Here is a 25,639-nt window from a genome sequence, read left to right as displayed (position 1 = left end):
TCTTTTTGTAAATTCTATTTATATTAATCATTTCATTTGTAAATACACACTAAAACAAGATTTCTTACTTTCTTAATATTTCTTTTTTATTCGTTCAAGTTACATTAATCCTCATAATTGTGAAAATATCACGAGATATTTTTTGACACGAGATGTTAACATATCATTCACATGTCATAATAGATGATAATGTGGTATATTGATATGATTACATGATATATATTATCCTTCATGTCAATGTTAAATTAAACTATATAAATATAAAATATAAAATAATATTTTTAATTAATAATAATTAATTAATCATTATATTAAGAATTTTTAATAATTATACAACTTAACCTATCTTTTTTTATGCTTGATTATTTTATAATTTTGATTTTTGGATGAAAAAGAAAAAGAATTAAGGGACTTTGGGATTAATGGATTGGGCTGTATCGAAGCATGTTAAACTTGTGGCCCAAAGCAGAGCCAATATAGACCAAGCATTGCTTGCTGTACTTTATCCAAATATATCAATCAATCAAAAAACATAAAAATAGGAAACAGAAAAAGGGAAAAAAAAAAAAAACTCCCTTCCTTTTCCCCCCTTCCCTCAATCGACGACAATGTAAGAGATGGGCCCCACTACTGGGCTAATAGTAAACCTTAGGTTTGAGGCTTTATGAGAACACGTGTCTACCAATAACGCCTATAAAGTGATCAAGCTGTTACAACTCTGCCTGCCATATAGGTTTTTTTTCTCTTCACACAAAGCCTATAACAATTATATTGTAGTGTCGTGGGGTTGAAGTTTGAAATCGATGAACACATAATCCAAGAAATTCCTTGACCAAGTTTTAGATTCTGGTTTTGCTTCATCTTTCACAACACGTAAGTTCTCCTGCTTCAACCAGTTTTCGTGGAGGATAAATGAGGAAAAAGAAAAAGAAAAAGAAAAGGAAATTGCTTATTTTTCTGAACTTTGCTACAGATAAAGATCTTCGTGTCTCTTATACCATTCGTTTATGTTAATTATCCAAATAATTGACGAAAGGGTTTCTGTTTTTTGTTTTGGATTACTTGTTTTTCTTGGTAATTATCTTTTTTTATGAAATTTTGCTGTGGTTTTAATGTCTTTTTATCTTTTTAGAAACTGTAATTTGTATTGATGGTCATCTGCAAACTTAGCTTATGATCATTTCGAATTCATGGTTTTTTCTTTTGTTTCATTTTTGGTATGGGGTGGAAATATGTAGTATTAGCTGAAGCGGTTAATTAAAGGGGTTTGTGTTTCTTTAAATATTAATTTGTTGGCTTCAGATAATTGATTCTAAACGCAGATTTTTCTTTTTGGGTTTTTTTGTTCTTGTTTTGACTCTTTTCTATAAAGGATGAAGCTCTAACTTCATTTTCTTCTTGAAGTTAAGGGCTGTTTTCCTTTCTTATTCCTAATTCTTACTAAGAGGAGAATACATTCAAGCATCCCTGATGATCTTTTCATCATCAAATTCTTCCACAGAGTAGTTTTTTTGACAGCGAGGCCTCTGGTAACAGTGGTCATAAGAAAATCAATTTGTGATTCTTGACGATTTATTTATGTTACCTAACAGTTGAAAGTATGGTTTTGTCTTTTAATTTATAATAATTGGATTGCTTATGCAATGCAAGTGTCATGCCTTTCACTGCATCTATATAATTAATGTCTTCTTAGATACCTGTTTCCTGGTATTTTGATCCTTTATGTTCATCAAGATTCTTCTACTTTTTCCTCTGCATGCTGTTTTTGTGTCATATGGTTAAGACTTTATACATCTAATGGAAGCTTAATGGAAGCTTGGTAGAATGAAGATCAGAATTTAAGAACAAACGAGTATTGATGAAGATTCCATGATTTTTGCTGTTTTGCTTGCTTTTTAAATGATTTTATATGTTAAACAAACTTTTTAGCTCTTACTGTGGCATTATTTGAGAGAAGAGACTACATAGTGGCCTCCAAAGAGACTAATCTCATTTAATGTAAGAGCAATATAAAAGATTAGGATGATGGTTTTTAGTAAGTCCTGGCATTACGGCCTTTTGCTTGTGTCATGTCAAGATAACTTTTCAAAACTGTTCACAGGTTCTATCTTTTACTTACTTTTTGGATATTATATGAAGAACTATGACGCAGAGTCACCTTGGGGTTTTATTTCTTAGGGTTTTTCTAATGGGGAATATGTTTTTAACCTTGAGTGTATATTAGGGTTTGATGACTGAAAATGCTTTGATTGGCCATGTTTTAAGTAGGTTTGGGATTATAAATTATTAAGATTTTGGAATATTGAGTTTCAGTTTTCCCCTCTATTAATTCTCTCTGCTTTTCTCTTGCTGTTTCTTCCATTTCTTCCCAAATTTCCTCTCTTTGTGTTTATCATCAATGGACTGATTCAGGGGTTTCAACAATGAAGTGTTATAAGGCTTTGTTCATTCAAATTGGACATCCGGCCAGCATTCCTTTCTTCCTAGTTCAAGGGACCCCTTTTTCAAATAACTCTTTTTCTTTTCTTTTCTTTTTTTTTTTGGGTCAAAATTGGCACCACGTGAATATGATTACCAAATCTAGTTATGCTTGATTTATGTTCTTTGGCATATTTTCTTGGGCTTGGATGTATGTGTCTCAATTGAACTGCCTAGCACCCATGTTGTGTTTCTTTTAAAACTTCACTGAACTTAAATCTAATTTCCTGCAGATAAGTACTTAGTTAACGTAATTGCAAACAGAAGATAGCAGAGGAAATCCAACAGCTGGTCCAGTGAGGTTGATTGATGATCAGTATGGATTTAAAAGGTATAACCTGGGTGGGGCATGTATATGAGAAATTTGAAGCCATGTGCCTAGAGGTGGAAGAAGTTATGTACCAGGTATGCCCTTTTTGATAATCTTTTTTTGAACCATCTCCAACCTTTTTCAGGTCCAAAGGAGGTTCTGTGGACACAGTTCATGAGAACCCAGCTGTCAGAAGGCAGTCCTCCTTCTCCCTTGATTTTGTTGTGTTCTGTGCAAATAACAGTCTACAGCATGGTTTTCTTGCGAAATTATGTATTACTATGTTTTCGGCTTCTTATTTGAGGTGACTTGTATCTATAAGAGAGCCTTAATTGTTGTGTCATGCGGTTTGATTTCATATTCACAGTGACTTTATCTCTGAACTGGTCGCACTTTGATTATCTTCGTTCAGCATATCCTCATATAAGTTGGTAGCAACATTCCATTAACTTATTATCTTTATGAACAGGACACAGTTAAATATGTTGAGAATCGGGTGCAGACTGTAGGTGCTAGTGTCAAAAAGTTCTACTCCGGTATGATGCAAGATGTGATGCAGGATTTGCTTCTTCCATCTTCTTTTGAGCCCATGAAAGCAGTGGCAGCCTCTGACTTGCCAGTAGAGATATATGCTGAGACATTAAAAAAGCCTAATGTAGGTTTAAAGGAGGATGCCATACAGGGTGATAGCGAGCAGTTGACTGAAGATTCAGAAGTAATTGCTGATGTTAATGAAAATGCTGCCCATGTGCCTTCGTCCTGCCAGCTTCACATGGTTGATAACATATTTGAATCCTGCTCTGGGAGTTTTGTGGAAAGAGCATCCTCTGACTTGCTTTCTGGGGAGCATAATAACAGGTGTACACTTAATAAGACAAATGTTGAGCATTTACTTCCAGCTGAGACATCTTCTGAAGCTGGTTGTGTGGAGAATGAGTTTGGCAGGATGTCATCATTTTGTGGGAATGCTAATGCAAATCATGAAGTGTCTTGTCACCAGATACCCGCAACATTAACCCCAGTTTCAGTTGAAGAAGATGATTGTGACTCCATAGAAGAAAGTTCTAATGAAATCAAAAGTGCAAGTGACTCTGTACCTGAAATTTTACCTGATGGTTTACACTTGGTTGGGATAGTTGAGAAAAACGAAATGGAGATGAGATGTTCATCCTCTATTATTGAATCAGAAGAATCAAATGGTGAGATTTCCTTGGCCCTACTGTGTTAAAATTTTCCTCATTCTTGTTACGGTTGCAATTGTTGTCATCAATCTGCAGCTGCAGGCAGTTCTTCAGATGCTGGATGGTTTTTTTCATAGGCTGCTCTGCAAATAGTAACATTCAACATAATGAATTTTCCAATAAAATTGTTTCTGCATCCTGTCCAGTTATATATTTATATATATAAATATATATATTCATACGATGCTCTGCGAATAGTAAGATTCAACTCAATGAATTTTCCAATAAAATTGTTTATGCAATTATGATTAGGAAAGTCTATTTATTGGCATTGGCAATTATGATTTATTATAGAAGTTCTGCTAAATGGTTTTAGCAATTCTGTTGCTAGTATTGGAAGATGACTATAAGTGAATAACTGGAAAGTAATTTGGTTTGATTTGGACCTGTATGGAATTCCTTTTTCACATCAGTTTTTTGTGTTACTCCATCAGGTTACTAACTTTTAGTGATTCTAGGATATTCGTGAGACTCGCTTTATATGTCCTTGTTTTATTTCTGCTTAATTTACTTACAGTGGTCACTAAAATCTAGTACAAAACCTAGTTGTGGCCTTTGTGTTGGAGTTTATAAGATTGCTTCAAAACCTTTTTTTTTTTAATGATTGAGAGGATTTTTATGTTACCTACGCTGCATGTTATGTTTAACAACCTTTAGCTAAAATAACTTAGCAACAATTTTCCCAAATAGGTTGGCTTGAATTTAAGTTTGGTTCTAGTTTTCACAAGTCATCCCCCCCTCTTTTCCCTTTCCCACCTCCCCATTTGTGGGGGAAAAAAAGAGAACATTGAATAAAATTTATTTGTGTTTAATTTTCTTTTTCACTTTTCCCTGAATGACGTTTGCTATTTGTCTGGTAGTTCTTCATTTGGTTGCAATTGAAACTTTCTGCTTGCTGGTTGCTGTCAACCTGGTGTAGAACAAGTAGGGAAAGAGATAAAAAACATAAATTTAGAGGGAAACTCAGAAATAGACAGAAGCAAATAGGGAGGAACAAAGGAAATTGGGGGAGAAATGGAAGAGGAAGAAAACCTGAAGTATCAATAGAGGGAGAAAATCTTAATAACCAATATCTCAAAATCTCAATATTCAATAGTCAAAACCTCATCAAAACTAAAAAAAATAAACATAGGTATTTATAACGAAACCCGAAATCCTAATAAAATGCTAAATACCAAATATAACCCTAAAACTAATACTTGTGATAAAGGAAAATACTAATCAATACAAAATAACCTAAATGTTCTAAAATATTCTATATATATATATATATATATATATATATATGAAGTTACAATTAAATCCATGAAATATAAAATAGAGTCCTATGTTATGTAATCTATCAACTAGAATATCTTTATCCTCCATCATTCTCCCCTAGTTTGAAAAAACTCAACCTTCAGTTTTGAAAATTTGAAGTAGAAGAAATTTTGAGCCTGATTCATGACTAGTAGTCTCAAATATGAACTTCACTGGTGGCACAAACATCTTCAACAAAGCAACTTAAATGGAAGAATTTTCCTTGAAAACAATAAACTTGACCTCTGTAATTGGAAGAATAAAAAGTTAATTGTAGAACCGTTACTAGGTAGCAGCTCACAGTTCTTATTTTCTTGAACCACTTCAAACTTCAGTCTCTAAAATTTCAAACGCAACCTCTAGGTTCTCAACCTCTGCAGTTTTGAGACTAGGTACCTCTAAATTCTTCAAGTCACTGATAATGTTGCATGTGTTGCTCCTCAACTTTAGATCTCTACCATGGTACGTTCCTCTTCTGCAAGGATGTCAACAACAGGTTCTAAAATTGGTTTTTTACTTTCCTGAAGCATTTATCCTTTACTGTAATTTCACTTTAGCAGTTACAATATGAGTTTCGATTGAATCCTTCTTCATAAGCACATTAGAGGAACATGTTTTAAAAGGTGAATTTGAAAAAGGATCTGAAGGTGCATGAACCTTTTCCAAATCTAGCTGTCAGTTTCTGAAATTCGTCTTTTAGTTCCATCAATTCATCATAAACAAATTGTAATCACCAATTTTCTAGTGTTTTCTCACTTTGGAGTATATAATCTTTGAAACCATAGTACACTTAAAATACTGAAGGATGAAAATTTTCAAAGCCAAATCACTCTCTCAAAGCAATCAACTCTTGTAAGTGTTAAGTAGCTTCGTACATATCATCTTCCAAACTCTCAATTTGCTCCAAAGTAATCATGTTTACCTTAAAATAAAGATTTTCATAAACTGTCCAATTAAATTCTGACCTTTTGAGGATATATCTTGCAAAATGGACCTCAAAATTGGAATTAGGACTTCAAAATTAGCAAAGACGGAAATTCTGGCTGAAATGGCGATCAAAGCTCACGTGGCAGGTGACATCAGCAGGCGATGGAGCAGAGTCTGCTGCATAGGTGAGTGTGGCGTGTGACCCAAAGATGCCGTCACCCGACTCGACCTGTGGAATGTCTTCTGGTGACGGAACTTTCTGACTGGATGAACTAAAACTCGCAATCCAGTCTTAGGTGGTCTTGTCTCTTATTGCTGGAAAACCAAAGATCTAACTCCATGGTTTAGGTTTTTTCAATTTCCAGCAAATGGTGTGGGTAATGGTCCTTCTGATATTTAATGACACAAAACAATTCTACAAATGGAGGTACTGAGTTAAGTAAAAGTTTGAGGAATCTTTGATCATCAAAAATTTCTCTCAGAACTTCAGTTATTGTTTTAATTGCTGCTTATTGGTGTCATTGATCTTACTAGAAGCCATTTATGCAAAGCAATCTCTTTCTACACCACCCCCCGCCACAATCCCCACCACTGTCACCCCTGCACCTCCACCCTTCTATTGGTTTTTGGTTTTTCCTTATTTTCAATACAAGTTTCTTAACCTGTTTGTATCCGCAAAGCTGCATGTTTTAATTGGTGTCATGAACTTTGCAGGAAAATTAAACTGGACCAAGGATGCCTCAGGGAGCAGTACTGTTGGTAGAAAGGAAATTGAAACTGTTCAACAATTAGATAAAATACGAGTTGATGAAAGTTGTTTCCTGGTGAATGGAGCTGAACTTCATTTTCATCCTCAGAGGGAAGGCAAACACAAAACTTACCAGGTGCTTTGACATCCCTGTATTTCTCCTGCCCCCTTCTCTCTCGTGACCTTCAGTTGATAATTTCCTCTTCTTCCAGAGAAAGATTCGTGATGCAATTTCTTCAAGGATGAGGTCAGCAAGGAAAAAGGAATACGAACAACTTCCTCTATGGTATGGAGATGATGTAAAATCTGATCAAGACTCTGAGGGGAGTTCAACGTCAGCTCTAATAAGAGAGGATACAAGGAGAACACTTAATCATGATGTCCTGGATTCTGAGTGGGAGCTTCTCTAGGTGGAGGATGGCAGCTTTATGTACATAATCAAATTAACCTCGAGGTTATTTCCATCCCTCCCTGCTGAAGTGTTGATGAATTAAGTGAGATGCTGGACTTGATGCTAATGGTGCCCAACTTACACTATTGAAGTAAGATTTATGATACTGTGGCTGTAGGGCAAAAAATGAAAAGGAAAAGGAAACACCGTTTCCAGTTACGATCTAAATAATTAGTATACAAAAGTTATTAGCAGACCTAGTCCCCCTGTTTGCGGAGACAGAGACAGAGGTTCAATACAGTACGGTATGTTAAAATTTCAGCAATCTGTAAGCCATCTAAAAGTTTATTCATCAATATGTAAATATGTTTATTATGTATGAGTCCTCAATGGTCGTAACTATGCTGTCCTTTTGAACTGCTCAAATTACGCTTACTTCTCACATGGTATTAGCAATGCAAAAACATGTCTGGATTGGCCTGATTCTGTTTCTTCTGTACTGTTTCTGATACAAATACAAGTATGTTGTGTTTGGTATGCGAAAATGAATAAGGGTGACCTAGTACCGGCCTTCAGTTTTGAGAAGATGGAAACCATAAGAATATTTCATAGTTAATGCATTGTTCTCTTAAATTTGGTGTCAAGAATGATATTAAATGAAAAATATTACCAGTCTTCATTTAGCATCTGAGCAAAAATATACCCTCATTGAAGTTGCTAAGTTTGCCATGCGGTTAACTTGGAATGCGAGCTGCTGTCCCACAGCCTTAAGGCCCTGCGGCGAGTCAAGCTCAAGCCTAGCTGGTTTTGGTTAATTTTATAGAGCATCTGCTGTTTATCTGAATTCTTAATACCCCCATGACCAAAGGAAAAACATCTGCAAGAAGAAGCTTATATATTTTGTTAAAATAAAAATAACAATAAATAAATTATGCCAAGCTAGAGCTAGAGCTAGAGCTAGAGCTATCAAAGACCATGGTTGCATAAAGAAGGTTGTTCCAGGTGTCAGGCACACCAGGCAAACACCAGTGACTGCAATCGGGCCCAGGCCTGAATTGCTTTTGCTTCCAATAAATTGAAGAATGCGCATCTTTTCGATACTCTGTTAGCTTTGTGATGTTCAAGTACTTCACCGGTGTCCTCATGCCTTGTATTGTTCTCTCGACAATGCCTTTGATCAGTGATTCACTATATTTCAGTTTGAAAGGCTGATCATCCTCGATCGGTTGGGTTGCTCTGTAGCACTTGTTTCTCCCGGAATGCGCCGGAGACATGCCCCTGAAGAAGACTGTTGTTTTGCTTGTGTCCACATTTTTTTGGATCCAACCAGCCCAAGTTTGCATAGCAAGCTTGAATGCTCTTTCGAGCTTCATATCTGTATACAGCTTCTTTTTGTATAGAAACCAGTCCCACCTGCAATGCAATATTCTCACCCATTACCTCTGCAAAGGTAATCATTTCACAATTTACATATTCACATCTCGTTTAAGAATTATTACCTTTGGCGACTCATCCACCAGTGACCAGTGTTGAATACCATAATATCTGCACCTTTCCATTTCCAGGCAGAAGAGGAAAGAGAGTCGAGGTTTAATATCTTTTTCCCACTAGTCTTGTTCACTATTACTTCCACCAAAAATTCCGCCCAGCGAGACTCTATTATCAAGTTATAGGACTGCATAACATCAAATATTACCTTCTAGTTAAGGAAAATAATGAAGGCAATGAGTAATATTTATGAATTGGAAGCATGCATGTTGAATTTCTCATTACGTAGAATGAACAAATAAAAGTAGTTGGGAGGAAGAATATCGAGCAGATGTGGAAATCGAACTGGAGAAACTATATGCAAGTTAAAATTGTCTGCTTATTTCCATCTTTTTGAATTTCTTCAACCATTTGCTTAACAAGACTAAAACAGTACTTGAGACTTGAGAGAGGAATTTGTAGAGAAGAAGATCAAAACTAAAGAGTACGATGGGAATAATGTTCTCTTACCTCTGCTCTGAAGACCCGATTTCGAGCATCAACGTGGGATCTATCAGGTATAGCAGAATAAAGAAGACACGCAAGAGATTCCCATTGGCCAAAGTTGATGGAGTCCCCCACTAGTACAACTCTCTTACCTCTAAGTCTTTCTAGCATGTCCTTGGCGTCAAACCTTACAGCAAAATGGAAGGACCTGCTTACAATGCTACACTACAGAAAGAGGAATGTGAAATGAAAGCATTTATGAGCCAAGGCACTGCTTACCTAGGGATCTTACACTCATTAGCTTGCCACCTCCATCTTTCGTATTCCTTGTCTGGCCGTCCATTCCTTTGGCAGCTAGCTCTATCACTAAAAAATGGACACATCGCTGAATCATACAGAGGACTTTCCCCAGGATCGTAAACCCATTTTCCTTCAAAGATATTGCATCTTCCCATTTTCTTCTCCGTTAAATTTGGTTTTACATCATCGAAAACCTTTGATGGTTTTGGGTTTTTCGAGCCTGATAAATGATACTGAGAAGAAGATGTTACCGGTTCGATTTTACCAGCTGTAAAGTTTGATGGGCTTGAATTTTCGAAGTCTAAAGAGGGAACCCGAGAAGGCATTACCGGTTTTACATTATCAGAGATGTGTGATGGTTCTGAATGTGGGTGGCCTGAAAAAGGAACCTGAGAAGAAGATGTTGCTGGTTTCTCACTATAAGTAAAGTTTGATGGCATACAAGTTTGCAACGTTAACTTGGGATACTGATCAGAAGATTTTTCTGGTTCCTTATTACCAATGTGATCTGAAGATATTGGAGACGGCATGTTGTCCGGCATGGTATACTGAGTAGAAGCTGTTTTTGGCACTGTCAGGTTCTGAAGCACAGATATGTTGTAGCCATTGCGGCTGTGGCTGATGAAAAGGAGAAGGACGAGTATGAATCCTGCAAAGGTGACCAGCCACCATCTTTCAATGATGGTTGAATAGGTGCCCATGACTGAAGAACTACTTGTCCTGCTCCAAGGCAGACTTGTGTTATCCTTAACTGTTTCTAATCAGCGTGGGCTAAACATTTAAGAACTTTCTCAAGTCAGGTAAATTAAGATTTTACATAACCTTCTCCGAAAAATTATTAAAATATGAGTCTTTTTATCCAGATATAGAGCTGGGTAAATTTAGGGTCGGGTGTGGAGTTTTCTTTTCAAGAGATAGCCAAGTCTTGGTGCTAATGAGGACAGAGGCTGAGGCTGTAGGATCAGTGGTCCTGTGAAAGTGAGAAGGGTTGGATGCATGTTGGTTATTTATAATTAATAAATGTAGGAGTTATTTCACAAATACTCTTAATGCACAGATGTGGATGGCATGCATATCAGTTAGCATCAAACAAGAATATGGACGAAAAGTCTCACCCCATCTTTATTTTCCGATCGAATTTGCTTTCAACAATTTCCCTATAGGCTCGTAGAGATAGAAGAACTCCATATATGAATCAGGAAGCACTCCTGCACAACGTTTAAACCTTGAGAGTATAATTCAATGGCATATGTGTTTGTTAACACCGGAATGAATTGCACTGAGAATTTGGTAGCATAGATTTGACTTTAGAGTGGTGTTTCCTTCGGATTTATAAATAAAGTCTTTCTCTGCTTAAACATCATTTTTAAATTGAAAAGTGCAAACTTTTGGTAAGTGATATTATAATTTATTCAATTTTTTTCATAAAAAATATCGAAATCAAGAAACCAGTGCATCGAGATATGATTTTTTTTTCACAAGATAAATATATATATATATATATATATATTTTATATTGAAAATGTGAACCCTGATATAATTTTTTTTCATTGAAATTTATATCTCAACTATTTATTAATAAAATTATTTTTTCTAAAGAAAAACGTGTTTTGAGTTCTTCCGTGAGTTTCTTATCTGTTTTTCCTTTCGTCGGATGTGTGGTTTTGCTCTTTTCGGTGTTCCCAACACGACAAAAGTGATAAGAGGATTTCTGAAAGCAGGACCACACAGCGGAGCTGTAAGGTTAATGCATTGCGTTGCCAAACTTGTGCTGATTATCGCCTTGTTGTGGACATAAAAGTAAGTAAACAAATAATTAAACAACGCAGAATTGAAGAACAAAATAACCAATTTATTACAATACATATATTTGAAATTTCATGAAAGGAATGCTTTGGATGCCGTGGCTTGGGTTCAATGAAGTAATCGAACTTTCCTGATTAAACAACAGACGATGACTGCAATATGGACTGATGCAAATAACTAACCCTGAAATGAAGTAGTAATTATTGAACCGACTTCAAACTCAGTCTCTCCCTGGAGTAGCGAGTCAAATCTGAAGGCTCCTTTTCTTTGTTGGTATCAATGTCAAGTGACAGTTCGCATTAATCCAATTTTAGCATCTTCTGGTTTCCACAGTGATCATTATCACTTCTGACCAAATTTTTTAAAAGAAAAGAAAGAAATTAACAAAAAAAAACCGAATTGAATTTCAGGAAGTAGAAATGTCCCTAGAGCTATCTAAGACCATAGATGCATAAAGTAGGTGGTTCCACGTATCAGGAACACCAGGCAAACACCAGTGGCTACAATCAGCCACCATCGCTGGGGGTTTTTGTTTTGTCGCCACCAGTAATTTCCCTTGCTTTGTTCCGTAAATGGAAGAATGGGCATCGGCCCGGTACTCGCTTAGTTTTGTGATGTTCAAGTACTTCACCGGCGTCCTCATGCCTTCCAGTGTTTTCTCAACAATTTCTTTTAGTGATTTGCCGAATGTTAATTGGTAGGACTCATCCATGATGGGCTTGGTTGCTTTGTAGCACCAGTCCTTCCCAAAGTGCGGCGGGGACATGCTCCTGAAGTAGACTTTTGTTTTGTTAGTGTCTACGTTTTTGTCTATCCAACGAGCCCAAGTCTTCATTGCAACCTTAAACGCTGTTTCAATCTTCATATCATCGAACACTTTCCGCTTGTACTGAAACCAGTCCCACCTGCTACCAATAAAGTTTCACCCCATTAATAGACTACAAAAGTTACTAACTTATAGTAATAATTGTACATATATATATATACACACACACACATTTCATTGAGCAAATTATTAAGTTACATTACCTTTTGCGGTTCACCCACCAGTGACCAGTGTTGAACACCATAATATCAGCATCTTTCCATTTCCAGGCAGTGGGGACAAGTGAGTCGAGTTTTAAAGTCTTTTTGCCATCTGTTTTGTTCAGTATGACTTCCACAAGAAATTCAGCCCAGTGAGACTGAATAACCAAGTTATAAGACTGCAACCCCATCAAATTTGTCCTCGCTTGTTAGGAATTAGGGTCACACGAATTAAGAAAACAATTCAAGATAATGAAGACCGAATTAACATTGAATTGCAATTAAGAGGAAACAAGCAATTAACTGAGAAAATCAAGCTGAGATTAGAAGGAGTACTCAGTGAATCAATAAATTATGATGAAATTTGTCCTACTTGTATAATAACTTATGGACATCTTTCTTGTTTATATACTTGGTATATAGTTTAGGATCAGTAAAACAGAAGAAGAGACTGATCATATCCTTATTAAGTAGAGAACAGAGCAATATGATGACCATGTTGCCTCACCTCTGCCCTGAAGACCCGACTCCGAGCATCGACATAAGATCGATCAGGTATAGCAGAATACAAAAGGCAAGCAAGAGATTCAAATTGGCTAAAGTTGATCGAATCCCCAACTATTACAACTCTCTTCCCTCTCAGTCTCTCCAACATGTCCTTGGCGTTAAACCTTTCAGGGAAAAAGAAAGCGATACTAGTATTAGAAAGGGTTAAACCAGAGGAAAGGAGTTAAAGCTCATGCAATAAAAATTGTAAGGAAGATGAAAATGAAACCATATATTAGCGGAGGAGAAATATTGCTGCTTACCGAGGAATCTTGCAGTCATTAGCTTCCCACCTCCATTTTTCATATTCCCTGTCTGGCCGTCCATTCCTTCGGCAGCTCACTGTATCACTAAAAAATGGACACATTGCCGCGTCGTATAGTGGACTTTCCCTAGGATCGTAAACCCATTTTCCTTCGAAGATATTGCATTTTCCTTCTTTCTCCGTTGTAATTGGTTCCTCATCATCATTGTATTTGGATGGTTCGTGATGTTGCGCGTCTAACAAAGGAGTCTGAGAAGAAGATGTTGTTGTTGCTTCAACTTTATCAGTTATTTCTGATGGTCGTTTTGCCTCTTGCAAACCTGAAATGGTAACCTGAAGAGAAGGGGTTGCCTGTTTCACAAAATCAGACAAGTCGGGCAGTTTTGGATTTTGCAAGCCTGACAAAGGAATCTGCGAAGAGGATGTTTCAGTGAAATCTTTGTTTTCGTTCTGTGGTATGCAAGATTGCAACTTGGACATGGGAAACTGATTAGGAGATTTTTCTGGTTCCTCATTCTCAGTAATGTTTGGGGGCAAAGGAGACAGCATGGTAGGCATGGCGAGCCCATTGGTAGCTGTAATTGGCATTGTCAGATTTTGAAGCACTGATATATTGTTGCTACCGGGGCTGTGATTGAGGAAAAAGAGAAGGACGACTATAAAGCTTGCGAAGGTGACAAGCCACCATCTTTCAATGACGGTGGATTTGCCCATGGCTGAAGAACTCTGGTATCTCTTGTCTGAAGACAGGGTTATGGCTTCTGAAGGTGTCTGAAATGCGTCTAGGACAACCAATAAATGGTTCCTATACTTAAGCTAATTTATTTGTCTAGTAATTATTTGATTATCCAACTGCAAAGACGGTTTTATACTTTGAAGAGATTGCTATATTGTGGTGCAAAAGAGAGGCAGCGATGAAGGGCATGGTTGTAGTGGTAACAACAGTCTTGGATTTTATAACGAAAACACTACAAATTAGTGCAGTTAAATGAATGACAAATAAGTCAGCATCAGGCCTAGAAAGAGGTTGATGCGATACGCTCTGTATTTTCATAAAAATCAAATGATACTACCAGCTCTCGTATTTTAGGAATTGTTCATTGGAGTCCTTGCAGGTTCGATCCCTCTTTCTCTATATTTTTCTCCAAAACAGTCCCTATCCTTATAATTGTATTCTTTTTTTTTTTTTTAATTTGTTCTTCTGTTAACTTTATTACTAAACTAGCACATTGCTTTCCTGAAAAAATTATCATCCGAACTAACTTAAAGAATAATCTATTAATATGTAAGTCTAGATAAATACTATCAACAGATAAATTCAATTTGAAAAACTTAATTTATCTGATAATCATTTTATTATAATTAAATTTAAGTGCAGATAAAATTATCATTTTATTATTATTAAATTCAAATGTAGTTACGATTTATCATCTTATCATATATTAATCATATCAATGGATGAGGTAATCCATTGTTAATTTGAATATATATACAATCTAATCTTTTGTCTACTTCATTCTATCTTGGACATCTCTATTGTGTTTTGACATGTCAATGGCAAACTCCCCTTAATCCAGAACTACTCCTACCTCCTCTCCCCGTCATGTACAGATGTTATAATTACTTGGAATGGCAACTTCTTTGCAGCATCATATTCAACTCGAATGGAGATATGAACTAAACCTAAAATAATTCAATTCTATCAGAGTAGATTCCTTTGTATGATTTGAATCTTTGTATGCATTCATTGTCTACTAAATCTTCTCTCTGAATCTTGAATTAGGTGAAATGTGCCCAAATCAGCTTAATTATTTATCTTTCGTATGTGTAGATCCGATTTATTCTCTTTATTGGTAGAGGTTGCTCCTATACTTGAATGTCTTTTGATCACTAATGGTTGGTTTTTTCCTAACAAAGAACAAACTCCGGACCCTACCTTTTCTCCAGGAAAAGTTGACAATATGACAACACATATCCAAACATATCTTACTCCTAATATGATTCATTCAAATGACAAATAATGTACTGTATACGTAAATCGGAATATGCTGCGGTACGAGGGGGAAGAAAAGAAAGAAAAAGCAGAGATGAATATCACATGTAAAATACGATGGTACAGGATTGTCTGTCAGACTTATCATTCTACACCATCGTCTTCCTATAATGAGTCTGAATTGGTCCAAAATTCAGGGAAAATAAAAACATGGGAACAGACGTCTTAAACACTTCAAATCTTCAAGCAAATATTCTATATCCATGGCAGGAAAAAAGGGTGTTGCTGCAGCTGCTGTCGGCTTCTTAATTTGCTAAGTGGAAAGTGACTGTTAACTGCATACGTAATAAAAAGAGCTTAGTTCTTCTATCTATATCACGTCTATAGCTTTAGTTTCCGACCATTTACAATTTGCATTATCTAATGAATATTCCTTCCGCCTTGGTCCATTGAAGAGATATCTTGGATTACTCTTGCAAGCATTTGTCCCTCATTCTTTATCATTATTACTGAAGGGGAAGTGACATTTGTGTGCTGAAGAAACAAGGGAAAACGATGGTGTTATTCCCTTTGCCAGCGAGAAACTGTATTCATTTTTATCCAAAGAGACAAATCTTTCTGTGCCCATATTCTCACATTATCTCATCGAGGTTAACCGGCCATTCTTCATCAATTTCCTCCTCCTCCCCCAAAACAAGATGACAGTTGTTTATTAATTTATTTGGATTTAGCTCTAACGTGATACTGCTTACTTCCCCCATTCCTCCGGGCTCAGCAAGAACAAGAAGAACCAAAAACCCCCCGTTCTATTAGCACATGTGAAAGATGGAGCGAAGCTGCCGGGTCCTGGAGTTTGTGGTCCATGTGAAGCTATTTGGGCAGCATCGACACAGCTGGAATTGCTCGTGATGGTCCAAATTGTTATTGCTGGATGGAATCTTTTCAATCGGCAATGGCGGCCACCCCCGCCCCTTTAATAGTATCATTGGATTAAATTCTACTATAAATTATTAATTAGTTGAGCATGCCTTTCCATGGTGAAAAGGACCTGCTCATGTAGGGTGCAAAGTCACCAACTGACAAAGAAAACACAACAACAAAAAAAAAGACATGTGAAAAATATTAGGTATACATATTGTGTCATGGATCCATGTCTTTAAAAGATAAAGAGGTCTCTATTTATAAATATGGATCTTTCATCATTTGTTAAATATGTTTTTTTAAAATTGAGAACATGAATCCCGTAATTTATGAGTATATTTAAATTTTATTTTTTAAATTTAAAGTCACACGAAATTCAGACTAAGTTTTAGCTTGTGACATATTCTATATGTGATATTGAGGTTGTTGCTAGAATTATTGAATCATATAAATCAATATAATATTTTTTTGGTGACAATTTTTGTCCAAAAATAAACTTATATGAAAATAAGATGGCAAAATTCAACCCAATTGAAATATAATGACAAAATTTTACCATTGATCATAATATAGTGGCAAATTTATTATTTACCCCTAAATTCAATTTAGAAGACAACAAAGACGGAACTAAGATTTTTCAGTTTCAGAGGGAAAAGTCTTATATAATATTAAATATTGATTTTTTTTATATTATGAATCTGTATACATTATCGAATGATCTAAACAATAATCATACTGACTATGATCATTTCAATTTTTTAGTGTTGTATCGTGTTAAAAGTTTAATCATGATTGATTTTACATAAGTTTAAGTTAAGAACTTTACTTAAGTTATTTTTATATAAAATCTAAGTAAAGTAAGTTTAGTAAATCTAATCTTTGTTATTTACTTAAGTAAAGTAAGTTATCTTAAATTACTTAAGAGAACAAATTAGTTTTACATGTAGTTGAATAAAAAAAAACCAATATATATATATATATATATATATATATATAGTTAAAGATTATTATTGATCATTTACTTATTAAATTATGGAGAATCATATAATTTAAATTTTTCTAACTTAACAAAAAACATAAGAACATAGTTTCAACTTTTAAGGAAAAAAATATATAATTTTTAACTTATATACAATCAAAGTACATAGAGCCCATATGTTAAAAATTTTTTTAACTTACCTCGTATTATTATATATATAAAGGTAACATGCTTGATTTTGTGCTTATAAGCATGTTTTAATTCCTAAAAGGATTTTTAGTTCACTTTGTTGATATTAAATATATATTTATATATCTTTGACATTATCCATTTCATTTTATTTTCTTGTTAAACCATCTACATTAAAAGAATTTACGAATTTGAATTTGAATACCTTCAAAAATTTGAATGAATGATAATATATATTAAGATTCATGAAGATATGAATATCTTTAAAAAATTAATAAAGTATGCGTCAATTAATTTCAATTCACCTATTACAATGTGAAATATTTTACTTATCTACATAATTTAAGAATAATCATTAATTTTCAAGACGTATTATGTCTTTCTTTTTAATTTTATTTCTCAGTTAAAACCATCATTATTCATAAAGTCTGATTACATTAAATTAAGATATTCTTAAACAGGAAAAATAAGAGCACAAATATTTTAAAAAATAACAAAAATCATTTGGTCACATCAATAAAGAAAATTCGGACCCCGCAGCAAAGCACAAGAGAGAGGGACAACAGTTGATGCGGATAAGAGGTGGATCTTCGTTTTGAGTATAGTTTAACTCTATTAGCAAACAATTCTATCTACAATGTTTGTAGACACGCCAACCGCTTTTACCGAAATTAACAGCAAGGTATTAGTTTTGTTTCGCTCATCATCTGCTATTAGCAAGACAATCAGATAGGTCCTGTGCCAAGATGTGCTTACTTTAAACACTAAAGCATATAGAGTGCTTGCTTCTTCACAAGCAACATGGTAAAGCCATTATGCATCATTGACCAATTGAACCTTGAAAATCATGCTTTAGACCAGGTCAGATAATATCCCACAGCAGTTTTGCCTGATGTTCCATTACAAAACTGATCACAGCACCAACCTGAACGTACATTCTTCATACGTACCACTCAAATTTGCACCCAAACAACCCTTACTAAAATCAAATAAAACGGACATTCTTCGTTTTTTGTTTTTATATAAAAGACTCATTCCCCTTAGCCCATGAAAACATCATAGGTAAATTCAAAGTTTAATTCACTTCAAGCAACATTATCTGACAGATATTTCAATCCCATTAGCGAGAGAATATAAATAAAGTACACTAAACTGTCACAATGACATATGAAAATAAACGAACCTAAATCAGGAAGCCTCAGCAGCAGGTTGGGTCACTCCAAACTTCAGCAACAACTTACTCAGAGAATCAGGTGAGCAGACCTGGTACTTTACATTCCCAGAAGGTGTGAGGAAAACCTCAGCCAATTCAAGCTTCTCTGAAGTAAGGCTAGTGCTGTCCATGGTTTTACTGAGCACCTTCAGTGCAAGTTGGACTGCTTCTTCCCTCATGATATCGTCCTTGTAATCTTGTTTTAACATTGACTGTGCTGCCTGGTTATTGGCACCAATAGCTGCAGCTTTCCATCCACTGTAGTTTCCACTAGGATCACTCATGTAAAGTTGAAAACCATAATTTTTGTCCCATCCTGCAAAAAGAAATGAAACACCGAAGGGGCGGAGACCACCAAACTGTGTGTAACCCTGCTTTGTGTCACAAAGAGATTGAACTAACTGTTCGACAGGCATTGGCTCTTGGTAAGCATATGTGTATCGTTGTGCTTGCACCCTAGCAGTGTTGATGAGGATGTTTGCATCAGACATTATTCCCGCCACAGCACAAGCAACATGATCATCAATCTTGTACATCTTCTCGGTAGATGTAGAGGTTTGAAGAAGCTTGGAAGTAACTTTCTTTTCACCAACCAAGACAACACCATCCTTTGACAATATTCCAATCGCAGTGCCAGCATTTCCAATGGCCTCCATTGCATACTCAACTTGGTAAAGGCGACCTTCAGGGGAGAAGATCGTTGTACGGCTATCATATCTCCGAGACATTTTTGTTATTGCTGATCAACAATTGAAATAACTAAAAACAGAAAAGGAAGGAGAAAAAAAGAACCTGTCAGTGTTAACAGAAAATAGAAAAAGAAAGCACGTGCAATAAAAGAAGAAGAGGGGAGAAAAAAGGAATTAAAAAAAATAAATAATTGAAATGATAAATTGGAGCAAAGGATGATAAATCAAGGTTTTCAAGCAATAATGAAATTAGGTTCTTTTTATCCAATCAAATACATTTTTATCATCGTCATTTCCTTTTTCAGTGAAAGTGAACAGAGAAGATAAGACACTTTATGCAGCAAACACCAGTAATGCAACATCCACATTTCTATTTTTTGTATCAGAATTCAAGACACGTGATGAAAAGAAGTGAAATGTGTAAATCATGTATATTACATGCCTCAATAAGATCAAAGAGAGAGAAGAGAGAAACTCAATGATTTTCCATGAATATTCCACAAAGTTAGATTATATTTATTATAATATTCTTTTTTGTTAGTTTGAATCTGATATCTAATATAACCCCTCTCCCAAAGGAGCTAATGCCCAAATGCACTCAACCAGAGGCTTTGAACACCAGCATTTCCTAGTAGCACCTCCTCTTTCCAAATCAAAGAAACAGCGAGCAGACTCAACAGATTTGATGCCTGATATTTCACTCATCATCATCAAGATCACTACTTCCTACCTACGTTCTAAAACATGAGAGCCTAAATGAGTAGAACAAATAACCCAAAATAAAATTTGAAAAGCTCAATTGTATAAACTCAAATCTCAAAAACAAATATCCATCATCAAAACTTAACTTCCAAATTTAATAAAACCTAGGTATATGTATATGCATATGTATATAACCTAAGTTTAAGCCCATAAAAAATAAAGCCCACCTAACTAACAAATAAGGTTAGACAAAATAAACCAAACAAAAGCCCATAAATAGATTAAATCCTATTTCTTAAACTTACGTCTAGACATTCTTCCAAAACTTGCAACAATGTCCTCCATCATTCTCCCTTGGTTGACAAGGACTCAACTCCAGAGAGTTAGAATGAAGAACCATTTAAAGAGCTCCACATCTAGCTTGTGAAACTCATCAGCAGTAATCCAAGAAACATCTGAAAATGGCCAGCCTTCTTGCAGAGAAACATATCTCAGTACAGCACCATTAACAGAAGCTATAGTCTCTTCATCTAAAATAGTTTTAATCTCCTCCATTTAAAATGGAAACAGTGGTACCTTTGGGATGGAAGTTCTTGCAAAATAACTAGAAGGCAAGAGCAGGGGCTCAAAAGTACCCTTATAAAGTAACAAATCTTCCACATTGAAAATAAGACTATTATTTAAATGAGGCAAATCAAGCAAATAAGCATTAGGTTAAAGCTTTTGAACAATAGGAAAAATGGTATGAATTTTGACAGTCTTAGGTCTACTGGTGGTCAAACTTAGGTAGAATTGTTGATTGGAGAATATGTTGCAATGTGTTGTAGGAATGAAGTAAGGTAGTCTGGATTTGGCTATACCTATTGTTTAGTATGCCCATAATAAGTCTAGTCACATGTCTACAGGAAAGAGTCCAGTAAGTGGTGTGTCTATGATATCAGACCTCCTGCACTATTAACCTGTTCCCATTCCCCCTACTTTTTTGCACATCAGAACCTACTGAAACTTCTGCTCACCATATTCATGATGTCCATGCTGAAGTTAGATGAAACATTTCAATGAGTAATATGGATTATAAACTTGCTGCTAATGTGCATCGTAGAGCTTGATGTTAATGTCGGTAATTGTGTGATGGTTCATATTCGCTCTAAAAGTTGACCCAAAAATGCTTTTGAGAAACTACATGCTTGAGCTATAGGCCCTTTTCATATTATTCAAAAACTCAGACCAAACGCTTATTTACTTGATTTGCCTACTTTAAACATTAGTCTTGTTTTCAATGTGGAAGATTTATTGCTCTAGGGAGGTACTTTTGAGCCTCCTTTGTTGCCTTCTAGTAATCTTGCAGGAACGTCTATTCTGAGGGTGCCAAAGTTCCCATCTCAAAAGGAGGAGATTGAAGCTATTTCAGATTAAGAGACTGTGAGACTAGTTTACGGTAATGGTGGTTTACAAAGATATCTTGTTCATTGGAAAGGCCCACCATTTTCAAACGCTTCTTGGAAAGTTACTGATAAGTTTTGCCAGCTAGATGTGAAGCTCTTTGAGTGGTATTTGCAGTTTAACTTTCCAGAGTTAAGTTCTTGTCAACTGAAGCAAAATGGAAAACATTCTTGCCAGTTATAGAAGAATATCTACTCCAGACTTAAATTTAGGAAATAGGATTTAATCCCCTTTTAAACTTTTATTTAGTTAATTTGTCATACCTTATTTATTAGTTAAGTGGGTTTTTCTATAGGCTTAAAACCTAGGTTGATATTTGACATTGAGATTTAAGTTTATACAATAATAACCATACTTTGCTGACTACGACCACATCTAGAGTCACCATACTTTCTCTGAAAAATCTAAATGTGCAATCCCTGAAACAGAGCAGAGCAATCAAGGGTATGGGTATTAAAAAATCAAAGTCAGAAACAAAGCTGTAAAAGGTACGAGCTCGTCCCAGGACAACATACACCACATTAGCAAAAGCAAAATCTACAACTCTACTCCACCCAACTAACCAGAATGGGCACTATACTGCAAGAAAAAGCCAATATATTCCTTTTTTTTATGAGAAAACCCAAAAGCAACAGCATATTACAAAATCCTAATTAAATATCTTCATTAATCTTAATATTCCTAGTCTAGTCCAAGTTTGCCCTCATTCCTTAATTATATTAATCATCTCAAAATTAAACGTTAGAATAAATCTGATGCAGGAAGTTTCTAAGCATATATTAAATCAGAAATTCAGAGAAAGGACAATATTGAGCGAAATGAAAACCCATTTTCAAATCGGAAGCCGCCATTAAACAAAGACAGTGTAAAAACTATTTCCGTGGATGGCTCCTTTAAATTTCAAAGGGATTCAAGCTTCCCATCACAGACACAAACGAACTAAGAAGATGGATGAAGCAATCAAACAAATGAAAAAGGGAAACTAAAGGCAACACACCTTTTTGCTTGATGGCTTTCGGCCTTAATTCCCCGACTGTAGAGCGAGAGATGGAGAGAGTTTCACAGACAAATTTCTTCAAATTTGGAAGGCCGATCAAAGTTTATTTTGGGAAGACTTGCGCGAAGGGCAAGCTACTTTACGCAGCAGTAGAGGTGGGCCTGTGGCCCGACTTGAGCCGAACTTGGGCATCCCAGCCCAATCTGGCTCGAAGATATTATTTTATTAATATATGTGAGATTTAATTACTTCAATTAAATTTAATTAAGTTATATTCTAATTTAATTATACTTTTTTTAAAAATTCAAGATTATTAATTCAATTATATTGAATAATCCAAGAGAAGGGTGAATTAGATTTCTAAAAATTTGTTGACAATATTAACTGAAAAATAAATGCGTTAACAATAAAGAGTAAATAGTAGAGAAATTTTTAGTATTTAAAGTAAATTTTAAACAATAATTTGACTAATGTATAGAATCCTATGATATCAATCACTTTTGAAGAGAAATAAAGAGTGTTTTTCAAAATAATGGGAGTAAGTTTACTTTCACTAAAATCTTATGATTAATGACAATTATTTTTCTCAATTGAAATATATATAATTTAACATATTTAATACATAATTGACTAATTAATAGATAGTAATTAAAGATGAATTTAAAACTAAATAAATCTTTCACCCATATTTTTAAAATCTCAAAATTTTTTTCCAAATAACAAAAAAACCTTGGGTAAAAGAAAAACAGAAAATACCAGATGAAAAGAAAGCAAAAAATAAATAAATAAATAAATAGCAAAAATGTATACTTATCTTTTCGTTTAAATTTACCTAAGTAATTATGGAATAAGATGGTATTTCCCAAATCAATGTGGATATAAGTGAATTTATAGCAAAACCTCAGGTTTATATTTCAACAAATTAAAGGTGGATTATAATTTCCTCCTGTACCAGGTTGAATTAAACATGAAAGCAATGGTGAATTTTCTGAACCAAAATTGAGTGCAGGGATTGTAGCTAGAGACAGTACCGGGAGAGTACATGGTGGTGTTGAGAAGGCAACTTATGGCAGATATTAGCAGTTTTTAGCAGGCTTTGGCACTCAAAGGAGCTTGCCCTTGGAAGGGAATGATCCCAAAGGAGTTGTCCTAGTAGCCGATTCTTACAGTACTTAGAAAGCAGTCAGAGCAGAAAAAACTTGCCCTTCTCTTTGTATAAAGAAAAAGAAAGCGAAGCAGACATAGAATTAGCAACAGTCTGCGGATGCACGCGCTTGGACATATCAATCTTGAGGCAATAATAATAACATGAGTTTCACGCCTTCAGGGAATAATCACATCAGCCTTGGTTTGTGTGAAAATGGTGATTGATGCAATGAATGAGAATGGAATGTTTAAAAAAAACGTGTTACACGCACGAATGTGAATATATTCTTATTATATCTGGAAGGCATAAACAAATACCCTAGGCTGGGATCCTGGAAGGCTGTTTGTAGAATGTAGTATAAAAGGAACAAGAAATAGTAAAAGATGGCATGAGGAAGAGGCCTTGTACTTGAAGCCAGTTGGGGGAGGGAATCTTAGGATTATATATTCTTGTGGACACAGAAATATATATATATATATATATGTTTTTCTTCTTCTTCTTCTTTTTTTGTAAGTGTCGGCCTCGTAAGAATCACTAATATAATTGAAGATCAAAGATAAGACTGTTCATTTGCATATTTGACTGGTTGCTCAGGACATAAACCACAAGACAAAAATATGGCCATCGGCCTAGGCTCAAGAGCTATTCATTCAACTACCTAGGAACATTTAGCTGCAACCTCGGAGATCCTCTGGAAAGTTGAATCATCGCAGGGCAAGACAATGCTATTGTGGCTGTCAAACCCAAATTCCTCTGCAGCTTTCTCTAACAGTTGCTGAAAAGGAGGACTTCTCAAGTAAGATAATGGGACCACAAATCTCCTCATTTCCTCTCCCACATAAACAACGAAGTGCCCCTTGGGAGCTCTTCCCCCTTCCTTATAGTTTATTTCCTTTCTCATTTTCGCAGAGAAGACTCTATTTGAATGTAGAAATATCAGAGCGAAAAAAAGTTTGGTTTATGCCTGGAACTGGGCAACAGCCTTGTCAATATATATAGAGGAGTTGATGCAATGTCTTTAATTTCAACACAGTGCCTAAACCGAAAATGTTAGCAACTTGGTCTCATGTGTTTAAATCATGAGACCTGATGAGCAAGTTGCTTTCCTAGATGGCAAGCCCGTGTGAAAGAGGGGAACTTGGCTGCACCCCACATGGGGTAATTTCGAGTAAAATGAATCAGAACAACACAAAAAGTGGATTCTAAGGACAAGAATTAGGATTAAGGAAGATTATATATATATAATTAACAATTCACATCTCTGTTCCTACAGATATCCTATCATGTCTTAAGCTTTGGTACTTACAAAATTAGCCACCATGACAACAACAATGCATTCACGTGATCCTTATCTGGATATCACACCTTCAAGCACTAACTATTCCTAGCTACACAACTATTCCTAGCTACACAGTCTAGAAACTTGATGGCTGATCAGACCATGGTACGTATGTACTGGTTCATATTCGAATTCTCTTGTCGGTAATTATTTCCTGACAGGCGACAGCAACTCTAACTAGAAAACAAGCAAAAATGCTTTAACTAACATCACTTTTGACTGAATATTAAAACCGTTTTCTTCCCTCTGTAAATCCTGCCAATTTGACTAGTAAAAGTAGCCAAACTATCATTTATTTGTTTGCATCTAGAAAATCATACAGTCTATTGCTTCTAGCAACTGCTCATATATATGTTTGTCCGGTGCCAATCACGATTTGACCCGACGATACATAACATGTGCAAGCCTACGTCTTTTCTTATACCACTCATTACCAGCAGAGTTTAACACTGTAGCCGGGGAGGAGGCGAATGAGCTGAGTCAACATCAAACTCTTCCTTCTAAAAGCAACTGCTGCCTGCCTAGCATACCATATATGTCTATCCCTGCAAAACCTAATCCGCTCTTTCTACGTAACTTGAAGCTCTTCAGAATTTCAGACATGTACAGATGAAGGTTTGCATGCAACGTATTTTCCAGACAAAGAGTAAAGGGTGATGCACAAACTTGGGCCGCCTAGCAATTGGCAAAACCTATATCGTTCGAGTATTCACATT

General features: G+C 35.4%; 4 protein-coding genes across 5 annotated transcripts; 1 reads left to right on the top strand and 3 right to left on the bottom strand.

Moving 5' to 3' along the window:
* Positions 715-7,877, top strand: LOC18612029. Of its 2 annotated transcripts, none has more exons than XM_007048598.2 (5): positions 715-873; positions 2,712-2,883; positions 3,258-3,987; positions 6,970-7,139; positions 7,216-7,877. In XM_007048598.2, the coding sequence occupies exons 2-5, from the start codon at positions 2,788-2,790 to the stop codon at positions 7,411-7,413; spliced, it is 1,194 nt and encodes a 397-aa protein (XP_007048660.2). In that variant the 5' UTR covers positions 715-873; positions 2,712-2,787; the 3' UTR covers positions 7,414-7,877. The 2 variants fall into 2 exon arrangements, with proteins under 2 accessions (XP_007048660.2, XP_007048661.2); XM_007048599.2 differs by having other exon boundaries at positions 715-1,074.
* On the bottom strand, positions 8,254-10,509 carry LOC18612028 (protein trichome birefringence-like 42). The gene is made up of 4 exons (XM_018126952.1): positions 9,648-10,509; positions 9,393-9,555; positions 8,894-9,069; positions 8,254-8,807 (listed from the first exon to the last, which is right to left on the bottom strand). Exons 1-4 carry the CDS (start codon positions 10,367-10,369, stop codon positions 8,324-8,326), a joined length of 1,545 nt encoding a protein of 514 aa, XP_017982441.1. The 5' UTR covers positions 10,370-10,509; the 3' UTR covers positions 8,254-8,323.
* Positions 11,513-14,245, bottom strand: LOC18612027 (protein trichome birefringence-like 43). The gene is made up of 4 exons (XM_007048595.2): positions 13,310-14,245; positions 13,009-13,171; positions 12,504-12,679; positions 11,513-12,379 (listed from the first exon to the last, which is right to left on the bottom strand). The coding sequence occupies exons 1-4, from the start codon at positions 14,023-14,025 to the stop codon at positions 11,881-11,883; spliced, it is 1,554 nt and encodes a 517-aa protein (XP_007048657.2). The 5' UTR covers positions 14,026-14,245; the 3' UTR covers positions 11,513-11,880.
* Positions 18,235-22,568, bottom strand: LOC18612026 (proteasome subunit alpha type-4). The gene is made up of 2 exons (XM_018114286.1): positions 22,438-22,568; positions 18,235-19,365 (listed from the first exon to the last, which is right to left on the bottom strand). Exon 2 carries the CDS (start codon positions 19,332-19,334, stop codon positions 18,582-18,584), a length of 753 nt encoding a protein of 250 aa, XP_017969775.1. The 5' UTR covers positions 19,335-19,365; positions 22,438-22,568; the 3' UTR covers positions 18,235-18,581.

This window comes from Theobroma cacao, chromosome 1, assembly GCF_000208745.1.
Source record: "Theobroma cacao cultivar B97-61/B2 chromosome 1, Criollo_cocoa_genome_V2, whole genome shotgun sequence".
Lineage (NCBI taxonomy): Eukaryota > Viridiplantae > Streptophyta > Magnoliopsida > Malvales > Malvaceae > Theobroma > Theobroma cacao.
Note: the sequence above shows the minus strand (reverse complement) of the source record. Positions and strands in the feature narration are given on the sequence as shown.